This window comes from Chiloscyllium plagiosum, chromosome 7, assembly GCF_004010195.1.
Source record: "Chiloscyllium plagiosum isolate BGI_BamShark_2017 chromosome 7, ASM401019v2, whole genome shotgun sequence".
Lineage (NCBI taxonomy): Eukaryota > Metazoa > Chordata > Chondrichthyes > Orectolobiformes > Hemiscylliidae > Chiloscyllium > Chiloscyllium plagiosum.
In genome coordinates, this window is record NC_057716.1 from 110,102,304 (window position 1) to 110,114,259 (window position 11,956).

Sequence of the window (11,956 nt, forward strand, 5' to 3'; positions counted from 1 at the left end):
TTTAAACCCCCCCTGAAGAGTGCTAGCAAACCTACCTCCCAGGATATTGGTGCCCTTCTGGTTCAGGTGCAACCCGTCCTGCTTGTACAGATCCCACCTTCCCCAGAATGCAGTCCAATTGTCCAAATACCTGTCCAAACTCCAGTGACAGGTCTTTTTCAGAATGGTAGCCAGTAACTATTGGAGCTCCCCAAGGGTTAGTGTTGGAAGCATAACTATTCGCGTTATATATTAACAATCTGAACGAAGGAACTGAGGGCATTGTTGCTCAGTTTGCATATGACATAAAGATAGGTAGAGGAGCTGGTACTTTGAGGAAGTGGGGTAGCTGTAGAAGGACTTGGACAGGCTAGAGAGTGGACAAAAAGTGGCAGATGGAATACAATGTGGGAAAGTGTGAGGTAATGCATTTTGGTAGGAAGAATAGAGGCATAGACTATTTCTAAATAGGGAAAGGTTTTGGAAGTCTTGAAGCACAAAGGGATGTGGAAGTCCTAATTCAGGATTCTCTTAAGTTTAACATGCTGGTTCAGTTTGCAGTTAGGAAGGCAAATGCAATGTTTGCATTCATTTCAAGAGGAGTAGAATACCACAGCAGTGATGTACTTCTGAGGTTGTATAAGACTCTGGTCAGACCGCATTTAGAATATTGTGAGCAGTTGGGATCCAGATGAGGTTTTTAAGAATGATCCCACAGATGAAGGGGTTAACATATGAGGAGCAGTTGAGGACTCTGGATCTGTACTCAATGGAGTTTAGAAAGATGAAGGGGGGATCTGATTGAAATTTATAGAATTTTGAGGGGCCTGGAGTGTGGGCATGGAGAGGATGTTTTCACTCGTAGGAGAGACTAAGACCCGGAGGAACAGCCTCAGAGTGAACAGACAACCCTTTATGATCAATGCCACTCATTGGGAACAATAACATTCCATTAGCCTTCTTAATTCCTCAAGAAAATCCCAAGTGATTGTAATTTTCCATCTCCTAACTTAGATTTATTATTGTCCAGAGTGTGGTGCTGGAAAAGCACAGCAGGTCAGGCAGCATCCGAGGAGCAGGAGAAACGACGTTTCGAGCATACGCCCTTCACCAGGAGCGGCTTAGATCTATTATTGAAATGCTTTTTATATCCTTTAAAGTGAAGGCAAAATATCTGTTCATTTCATCAACTATTGGGCAGGCTTTAAAGTAACAAATGCAACTGGCAACAGCAAGTTAGTCAGAGTCAGAGAAGGAAGAAAAATATGAGGTCTTATTGCACATGTATGTGAATGCACAAGAGTAAATAAGATTATGGTGTATTTCCCGAAAGGAATTTTGATGTTCTAGCAATAGCAGAGATCTGCCTCAAGGAAGGTCTCTCTCTGCAAGTGTATCCCTCTGCAGATTATTTCCATTGATAGCTGTTGTATTTATTTCCTCTCCTCCTATTGTCACTTTGGAATGCCATTACTGTATCTATTCTGATGTATTTATTCAACCGAGCACAGAATCAATTTGGTTGGAACTAAGGAACAAAAAGGTAATAACTTGATCACTTGGTGTAATCTAAGACCACCAACTGATGGAAAGTATGTAGAAGAACACATTTGCAGGGAAATTACAGAGAAATACTATCATACAGTAGTTACGTAGAACATAGAAAATTACAGCGCAGTACAGGCCCTTCGGCCCTCGATGTTTTTTAGATTAGATTACTTACAGTGTGGAAACAGGCCCTCGGCCCAACAAGTCCACACCGACCCGCCGAAGCGCAACCCACCCATTCCCCTACATTTACCCCTTTACCTAACACTACGGGCAATTTAGCATGGCCAATTCACCTGACCTGCACATCTTTGGACTGTGGGAGGAAACCGGAGCACCTGGAGGAAACCCACACAGACATGGGGAGAATGTGCAAACTCCACACAGTCAGTCGCCTGAGTTGGGAATTGAACCCGGGTCTCTGGCGCTGTGAGGCAGCAGTGCTAACCACTGTGCCACCGTGCCACCCATGTTGCGCCAAAATGTCATACTAATCTGAAGCCCATCTAACCTACACTATTCCATGTACATCCATATGCTTGTCCAATGACGATTTAAATGTACTTAAAGTTGGCGAATCTACTACCGTTGCAGGCAAAGCATTCCATACCCTTAGTACTCTCTGAGTAAAGAAATTACCTCTGACATCTGTCCTATATCTATCACCCCTCAATTTCAAGCTATGCCCCCTCATGCTCGCCGTCACCATACTTGGAAAAAGGCTCTCCCTGTCCACCCTATCTAACCCTCTGATTATCTTGTATGTCTCTATTAAATCACCTCTCAACCTTCTTCTCTCTAATGAGAACAGCCTTTCCTAGTAAGACAATCCTTCCATACCAGGCAAAATCCTAGTAAATTTTCTCTGCACTCTTTCCAAAGCTTCCACATCCTTCTTATAATGCAGTGACTAGAACTGTACACAATACTCCAAGGGTGGCCTTATCAGAGCTCTATACAGCTGCAGCATAACCTCCTGGTTTCGGAATTCGATCCCTCTAATAAAGACCAAAACACTGTATGCTTCTTAACAATCCTGTCAATCTGGGTGGCAACTTTCAGGGATCTGTGTACATGGACACCGGGATCTCTCTGCTCATCTGCACTCCCAAGAATCCTACCATTAGCCCAGTACTTTGCATTCCGATTACTCCAGCCAAAGTGTATCACCTCACACTTGTCCACATTAAGCTCCATTTGCCACCTCTCAGTCCAGCTCTGCATCCTATCTATGTCTCTCTGCAACCTACTACATCTTTCGTCACTATCCACAACTCCACCAACCTTAGTGTCGTCCGCAAATTTACTAACCCACCCTTCTACGCCCTCATCCACTTCATTTATAAAAATGACAAACAGCAGTGGACCCAACACCGACCTTTGCGGTACACCGCTAGTAATTGGACACCAAGATGAACATGTTCCATCAACTACAACCCTCTGTTTTCTCCCAGCAAGCTAATTACTGATCCAAACTGCTATGTTTCCCACAATCCCATTCCTCCGCATTTTGTATAATAGCCAACTGTGCTACTATAATAGCACAACGTACCCTTCACAAAACCGTGCTGACTGTCCCTGATCAGATAATTCTTTTCTAGATGGTTATAAATCTTATCTCTTCTAACCTTTTCCAACACTTTACCAACAACTGAAGTGAGTCTCACTGGTCTGTAATTACCAGGGTTGTCTCTACTACCCTTTTTGAACAAGAGAACCACATTTGCTATCCTCCAGTCCTTGGCACTATTCATGTAGACAATGATGATTTGAAGATCAAAGCCAAAGGCTCGGCAATCTCTCCCCTTCCTTCCCAGAGGATCCTAGAATAGATCCCATCCGGCCCAGGGGACTTGTCTATTTTCACACTCTGCAGTATCTCTAATACCTCTTCCTTGTGAACCTCAATCTCTTCTAATCTAGATGCAAGTGTCTCTGCATCTTCCTCGCCAACATTTTCATTTCTGTTCCTTCTGTTCCTCCACACTGCCAAGAATCTTGTCTTTACTCCTATATTCAGCATTCGAGTTCGACCTTCCAAAATTCATCATTTCGCACTTATCCAGGTTGAACTCAATCTGCCATTTCTCAGCCCAGCTCTGCATCCTGTTTATCTCGCACTGCAACCTGCAATAACCCTTGATACTATCAATGGCACCTTCAACCTTTGTGTCATCTGCGAATTTACTAACCCACCCCTCAACCTCCTCATCCAAGTCATTTATAAAGCTACAAAGAGCAGAGGTCCAAGAACAGAGCCCTGCAGGACACCACTCACCACTGACCTCCAGGCAGAATACTTTCCATCTACAACCACTCTCTACCTTCAGTCAGCTAACCAATTCTGAATCCAGACAGCCAAATCTCCCCATATTCCATACCTCCTGATTTTATGAATGAACCTACCATGGGCAACTTTATCAAATGCCTTGCTGAAATCCATATACACCACATCCACTGCTCGACCTTTGTCGACCGGTCTTGTCACCTCCTCAAAGAACTCAACAAGATTTGTGAGGCATAACTTGCCCCTCACAAAACCATGTTGACTGCCTTTAATCATGCTACAGTTTTCCAAATAGTCATAAATCCTATCCCTCAGAATTCTTTCCAAAACTTTGCTGACCACAGACGTAAGACTGACTGGTCTGTAATTGCCAGGGATTTCCTTATTACCCTTCTTGAAAAGAGGAACAACATTCACCTTTTCCAATTCGCTGGTAAGACTCCTGCGGAGAGTGAGGAAAGATTTTTGCCAGTGGCTTAGCAACCTCCTTTCCCGGAGCAACCTAGGATAAATCTGGTCTGGCCCTGGGGACTTATCAATCTTAATGTTTTTCAAACTTTCCAGCACATCAACTTCATCAATCTTGATCTGTTCAAGCCTGTATCCCAGCTCCTCAAAGTTCTCATTCACAACAAGGTCCCTTTCCTTGGTAAAACTGAAGCAAAAAGCTCATTTAGGGCTTCCCCTATCTGCTCAGACTCCACGCACAAGTTCCCTATGCTATCCCTGATCAGCCCTATCTTCTCCCTAATCATTCTCTTATCCCTCACGTATGAGTAAAGTGCCTTTGGGTTGTCCCTAATTCTTCCTGCCAAGCCTTTCTCGTGCTCCCTCCTGTCTCCCCTCAGTCCATTTCTGAGCTCCTTTCTAGCAAGCCGTAGTCCTCTAAAGCTGTGCTAAATCCTTGCCTCTTCCACCTTATGTAAGCTGCCTTCTTCCTTTTGAAGAGAAGCTCCTCTGTTCTCGTCATCCAAGGTTTCTTAATCTTACCCCTTCTTATCTATCTCAAATGAACAAATTTGTGCATCACTCGCAACAACTGCTCCTTAAATAGTCTCCACATGCCTGTTGTGCCCTTTCTGTGGAACAATCGCTCCCAGTCTCCCAGCTCCTGTCTGATAGCATCATAATTTCCTTTTCTGCAATTAAATATCATCCCTTGGTAACGGCTCCTTTCCCTCTCCAAGGCTATGGTAAATGTGAGGCAGTTGTGGTCACTGTCACCAAAGTGCTCTCCCACCGCGAGATTTGACACCTGTCCTGGCTCATTGCCGAGCACCAAATTCAAAATGGTCTCTCCCCTCGTCGATCTGTCTTTGTACTGAGTAAGGAAATCCTCTCAAGCACACCCGACAAAAACCGCTCCATCCAACCATCTGCACTAAGGAGGTTCCAGTCGACACTGGGAAAGTTGAAATCACCCAATAACAACAACCCTGCTACATCTGCATTTTTCCAAAATCTGTCAGCCTATGAGTTCTTCAATTTCTCCACTGCTACGTAGATAGTTGAGACTATTGCCTTTGGAGAGAAGAATGCTAAAAGGAGATCTTAGAGGTTTTCAAAATCATGAGTGGGCTGAATATAGTAGATAGGGAGAAAATGTTACCATGTGAAAAAGATCAAGAAAAGGACACAGATTGAAAGTGATCTGCAGACGAAATGAGGGCACAGCAAGGAGAGACGTTTTTTACCCAGTGATTTTTTGGGGGTCTGGAATGCACTCCTTGTAAGTATGGTTGAGGCAGGTTCAATTGAGGCATTCAAGAAGGAATTGCATTGTTATTTGAATATAAATAATGTACATGGGGAGTATCGGGGATTGGCTTTCAGTAGTGATGCTTATTTAATGCGCCAATGCAGGTACGATGGACCAAATGGCCTCCTTCTGAGCTGTCACAGTTTTTGTGATTCTGTGAAGCGTCTCCTCCACCACATCCTTTTTTATCGACTTTCAAATTGCCAACATTCCAGGACAGAAATAGAACAACCTACAAAGTCACTCTAAAGTTTTCTTTAAAGACGAGCAGAGCTTGCTACTAATTGTTCAAAGTAGTGACAATATGCTAATTCAATTGCATCATGCATTATGTCAGAATGCCTTAATGTGAGGCAGAGAAGCAGCAGAGAAGGAAGCTATTTCTGCAGTCTGAATTCCACTACCATGTGGGCATCCAGCTTAGCTTCTGCAGTGAGGAAGATGCTCAAGTCTGTTATGAAGGAAGAAACAGCAAGGCATCTAGATGTAAATTGTCTCATTCAACAGACGCAGCATGGGTTCATAAAGAGCAGGTCACGCTTAACTATTCTTTTGGAATTCTATGAAGATATTACGAGCAAGGTGGACAATGGGGACCCAGTGGACATGGAGTACCTAGATTTCCAAAAGGCCTTTGACAAAGTGCCGCACAAAAGGCTGCTGACAAGATAAATATGCATGACATTATGGGTAAAGTATTAGCATGGTTAGAGGACTGGTTGACTAATAAGAAGCAAAGAATGTCAGACCGGGGCCAGACCAGATTTATCCTAGGTTGCTCCAGGAAGTGAGAATGGAGGTTGCTAAGCTGCTGGCAAAGATCGTTGCTTCCTCACTCTCCATTGGAGTCATACCAGAGGATTGGAAGGAGACGAATGTTGTTCCGCTTTTCAAGAAGGGTAATTGGGAAATCTTTAGCAATTACAGACCAGTCTTACATCTGTGGTCAGCAAGGTTTCGGAAAGAATTCTGAAGTATAGGATTTACGACTATTTGGAAAAGCACAGTATGATTAAAGGCAGTCAGCATGGCTTTGTGAGGGGTAGGTCATGTCTCACAAATCTTATTGAGTTCTTTGAGGAGGTGACAAGACCGGTCGATAAAGGTCGAGCAGTGGATGTGGTATATATGGACTTCAGCAAGGCATCTGATAAGGTTCCCCATGGTAGGTTCATTCATAAAGTCAGGAGGTATGGGATACAGGGAGATTTGGCTGTCTGGGTTCGGAATTGGTTAGCTGACAGAAGGTAGAGAGTGGTTGTAGATGGAAAGTAATCTGCCTGGAGGTCAGTAGTGAATGGTGTCCTGCAGGGCTCTGTTCGTGGGCCTCTGCTCTTTACAGTTTTTATAAATGACATGAATGAGGAAGTTGAGGGGTAGGTTAGTAAATTTGCCAATGACGCAAAAGTTGGAGGTACCATTGATAGTATCGAGGGCTATTGCAGGCTGCAGCGTGACAGAGACAGCAGGAGAATCAACGTTTTGGGCCGAAGCCCTTCATCCTGTTGAAGGGCTCCAGCCCAAAATGTTGATTCTCATGCTCTTCAGATGCTGCCTGACCTGCTGTGCTTTTCCAGCAACAAACTCTCAACTCCGATCTCCAGCAACTGCAGACCTCACTTTCTCCTGGATGCAAAGTTGGGTTGAGAAATGGCAGATTGAGTTCAACCTGGATAAATGCGAAGTGATTCATTTTGGAAGGTCGAACTTGAATACGGAATATAGGATTATAGACAGGATTCTTGGCAGTGTGGAGGAACAGAGGGATCTTGGCGTTCACGAGCATAGATCCCTCAAAGTTGCCACCCAAGTGGATAAGATTGTTAAGAAAGCACATGGTGTTTTGGCTTTCATTAACAGGAAGATCGAGTTTAAGTGCAGAGAGGTTTTGCTGCAGCTCTACAAGACTCTGGTGAGACCACACTTGAAATACTGTGTCCAATTCTGGTTGCCCTATAATAGGAAAGATACAGAGGCTTTGGAGAGGGTGCATAGAAGGTTTACCAGGATGCTGCCTGGACTGAAGGGCTTGTCTTACAAACAGAGGTTGACTAAGCTCGGACGTTTCCCTCTAGAGAAGAGGTAGAGAGGTGACCTGATCGAGGAATTAAAGTAATGAGAGGCATGGATAGAGTCAATAGCCAGAGATTTTTCCCCATGGCAGGACTGACTGACACGAGGGGTCATAGTGTTAAGATATTAGGAGGAAGATATAGAGGAGATGTCAGAGGTAGGTTCTTTACACAGAGAGTTGTGAATACGTGGAATGCGTTGCCCGCGGTGGTGGTGAAAGCAGATTCATCAGAGACATTAAAGGGGTGTGTAGGTTAGGTTCGGTTATTTTGCTTTAGATTAGGAATAATCCTCGTCACAACATCGTGGGCCGAGAGGCCTGTTCAGTACTGTACTTTTCTATTTTGTATGTTCTATAAATGAGTACTATTTTGGTTGGCAATCAGTTACCAGTGGTGTGTCTCAGGGATCAGTGTTGGGACCGCAATTATTCACAATTTATATAGATGATTTGGAGTTGGAGACCACGTGTAGAGTGTCAAAGTTTGTAAATGACACTAAGATGATTAGATTACTTACAGTGTGGATAATGGCCCTTTGGCCCAACAAGTCCACACCGACCCTCCGAAGAGCAACCCACCCATTTTTGGACTGTGGGAGGAAACCGGAACACCCGGAGGAAACCCACGCAGACACAGGGAGAATGTGCAAACTCCACACAGACAGTTGCCTGAGGCAGGAATTGAACCCGGGTCTCTGGCACTGTGAGGGAGCAGTGCTAACCACTGTGCCACCCACAGTAGCAGAGCAAAGTGTGCAGAGGACTGTGAAACTTTGCAGAGGAACACAGATGTTTTAAATGAGTGGGCAAAGGTCTAGCAGATGGAATACAATGTTAATAAATGTGAAGTCATCCATTTTGGTAGGAGTAACAGTAAAAAGGATTATTAGCTGAATGGTTAGATTAGATTAGATTACAGTGTGGAAACAGGCCCTTCGGCCCAACAAGTCCACACCGACCCGCCGAAGCGAAACCCACCCATACCCCTACATTTACCCCTTACCTAACACTACAGGCAATTTGGTATGGCCAATTCACCTGACCCTGCACATCTTTGGACTGTGGGAGGAAACCGGAGCACCCGGAGGAAACCCACGCAGACATGGGGAGAACGTGCAAACTCCACACAATCAGTCGCCTGAGGCGGGAATTGAACCTGGGTCTCTGGCGCTGCGAGGCAGCAGTGCTAACCACTGTGCCACCGTGCCACCCACACGGTGCGGCCACACCTGAAGTATTGTGTGCAATTTTGGTCTCTTTACTTGAGAAAGGATGTAATGGCACTAGAGGAGGTTCACTAGGTTGATTCCAGAGTTGAGGGGGTTGGCTTATGAGGACAGACTAAGTAGACTGGGATTATATTCACTAGAATTTAGAAGAATGAGGGGGGATCTTATACAGACGTATAAAATTATGAAGGAAATAGATATGTTAGAAGTATAGAGAATGTTTCCACTGGCAGGTGAAACTAGGACAAGAGGGCACAACCTAAAAATTAGGGGGAGCAGATTTAGGATTGAATTGAGAAGGAACTCCTTCACCCAGAGGGTTGTAAATCTATTGAATTCCCTGCCCAGTGAAGTAGTTGACGCTACTTCAGTAAACGTTTTTAAATCTAAGGTAGATTTTTTTGAACAATGAAGGGATATGTTGAGACGCAAGTAAGTAGAGCTGAATCCATGAAAAGATCAGCCATGATCTTATTGAAGGGTGGATCAGGCTCGAAGGGTCAGATGGCCTACTCTTGCTTCTAGCTCTTATGCCCAACATTCTGAAAGTTGAGAACTGGTCTGTTCAGTCACATGAAGATGCATGACAGAATCTCCTAACTAAGTAGATGTCATCCTCAAATTAAAGAGAAGCTAATGATGATGATTGTATCAGCCATGATTTCCCTCCAGGTTCATTTGGATTTTTACTATGCTTTTTGTCTCCTCCACCTTCTTTGCTCGTGGTCATTTAATTCTCAGTTTTCAAGTCTGATCCAGACTTGAAGCTTTTGTACTCTTTACATAGATGCTAATTGACCTACTGCATATTTTATCCCTTGTTTTACCCATTCCACACCTTCTCTGAAGTTTGAATTTTTTTGACGAACCAGAGTCTGGAAGTCCTTTGCTGGAGTGAGGCTGCCAACCTATAAATAGGAAATGGGACAAATTCAGTCCAAATTCATTCTTTACACAGTATCTGCAAAACAGAACCACACATAAGTAAGCCTAATTATAATATAGTTATTTAGTAGCACAGAACTTGAATATTGCTGAAAAAAATGACAAAATGTAAAGGCTTTTTACATTGCACTCATCTGAACAATGTGAGAGAATACTAATTCAAGGGTAGAACCAAGATTTATACTGAAAGAGAGGATAGATTGTGAAGTCTACTGATTGCTAGAGATGTTGCCATGGAGAATGCGCCTATTAATAATGATGTGGAGGTGTCAGTGTTGGACTAGGGTGGAGAGACAGACAGTTAACTGTCAGGTATTGTTTAGTTTTTCAACCAAGCAGATAATCTGTTTGGTCAGGATAATGCCCTGAGAACTGAACCAGCAAATCACAGAAATGTTATGGCATAAAAAGAGACCATTCAACTCATCATGTCTGCACTGTCTTGTTAAATGAGCGTTATTATCTCATGCATCTTGCCAATCATGGCTGTCAGCTATTTTGTCAAGTTGAAACTGGCGAAGAACATGGACATGTTCTTTCCGTCTAGAAATAACAAGAACATAGCTACAGAAGTACGTCATTCAGCCCCTTGACCCTGTTCCATCTTTCATTGAGATCAAGGCTGATCTGTGCCTAACTCCATACACTATACTTTGGACCACAATCTCTTCATTTCTTTCCTGAACAAAAATTTAGCTATCTTAGAAGTAAAATTAATTCTGCATCCACTTCCCTTTCAGGAGCATTGTTCTAAACATCTATCAGCCTTTGTATGTAGAACATATTCTATATGTGTTTTAATATGTGTAGTTTCGGGTACATGCAAGTGTGTCTCAAAGCAGGTCCAACTGAAAATACTAAATTGGTTGTCAATGAATTCTTTGCATACTCAAGATTATCCAGCAAACGTTATCCAATTGCATAATCACATCCAATGTTGGAAACTGTGCTGTTAAATTCTGCAAAATGGGTTGGTTGGTATGGTCAGTGCCTTGCTTCTTGCAATCAGCCAATCCACCAGTCATTTGGGACTTAAATACTGAATTTCATGTATTAATCCACAGGGCCTGGTTCACTGCAGTTGGGAAGAACATGAATATGCACTGCGCCTGTTTCAACTCAACAACCAATAGCCATTTGCTGGTTCATTTCTCAGAGCAATATATTGACTTTCATAGTTAATGAATCATTTTTAATAATTAAAGAAAGCCTGGTAGCTAACTGCTAATTATCATTAACTGGCATGTTCTCCATGATAATACCTCTGTCAATCAATGCATGTCCACTTCCTAACCAATTAGGACCTTGCTCTCATGGAATATAAATGTTGCGTTATTGAAGTATTATTCTTGCAAGTTGTCTTCCTGGGTACAAGATGAAAAGCTTCAACAAAATGTGTCCCATTTCAGCAACATTCAATTATAAAATAGCTGAGAAGGAGGTTGGTAAACTAGGTTAGAGTATATGGGACTGGAGTAGCATAATATTATGGATTAATAATACTGGTGAGACCTCGAGCCTGTCTCACCATTTAATAGGATCAAGGTTGAACCATTTGTGTTACAAATTCAACATGTAACCTTCGGTTTCCTTGCTTAACAAGAATCTATCAATGTCAAAAAGTGTGGCACTGAAAAAGCACAGCAACTCAGGCAGCAACTGAGGAGCAGGAGAGTTGACGTTTCAGGCATAAGCTCTTCATCAGCACCACACGTTTTGACTCCGATCTTCAGCATCTGCAATCCTCACTTTCTCCAAGAATCCATCAATGACCGCCTTAAAAATATTCAATGACTGATTCCACAGCCTTCTAAAGCAGGGTTTCAAAAGTGTCCAACTTTCTTGCTGAGATATTTGTATCAGCAATAGTCACAGGTGAGGTGCCGGAAGACTGGAGGTTGGCAAATGTGGTGCCACTGTTTAAGAAGGGCGGAAAAGACAAGCCAGGGAACTATAGACCAGTGAGCCTGTCCTCGGTGGTGGGAAAGTTGTTGGAGGGAATCCTGAGGGACAGGATGTACATGTACTTGGAAAGGCAAGGACTGATTCGGGATAGTCAACATGGCTTTGTGCGTGGGAAATCATGTCTCACAAACTTGATTGAGTTTTTTGAAGAAGTAACAAAGAAGATTGAT

The 11,956-nt window shown here is 43.3% G+C and overlaps 1 protein-coding gene across 1 annotated transcript in view; it reads right to left on the reverse strand.

Moving 5' to 3' along the window:
- The window catches only part of xrcc5 (X-ray repair complementing defective repair in Chinese hamster cells 5), a 307,464-nt gene that overhangs the window by 43,155 nt on the left and 252,353 nt on the right, over nt 1-11,956 (reverse strand). The window contains exon 17 of the mRNA XM_043694532.1: nt 9,715-9,784. Coding sequence (XP_043550467.1) covers nt 9,715-9,784 — 70 coding nt within the window. The remainder of the gene's footprint in view (nt 1-9,714; nt 9,785-11,956) is intronic.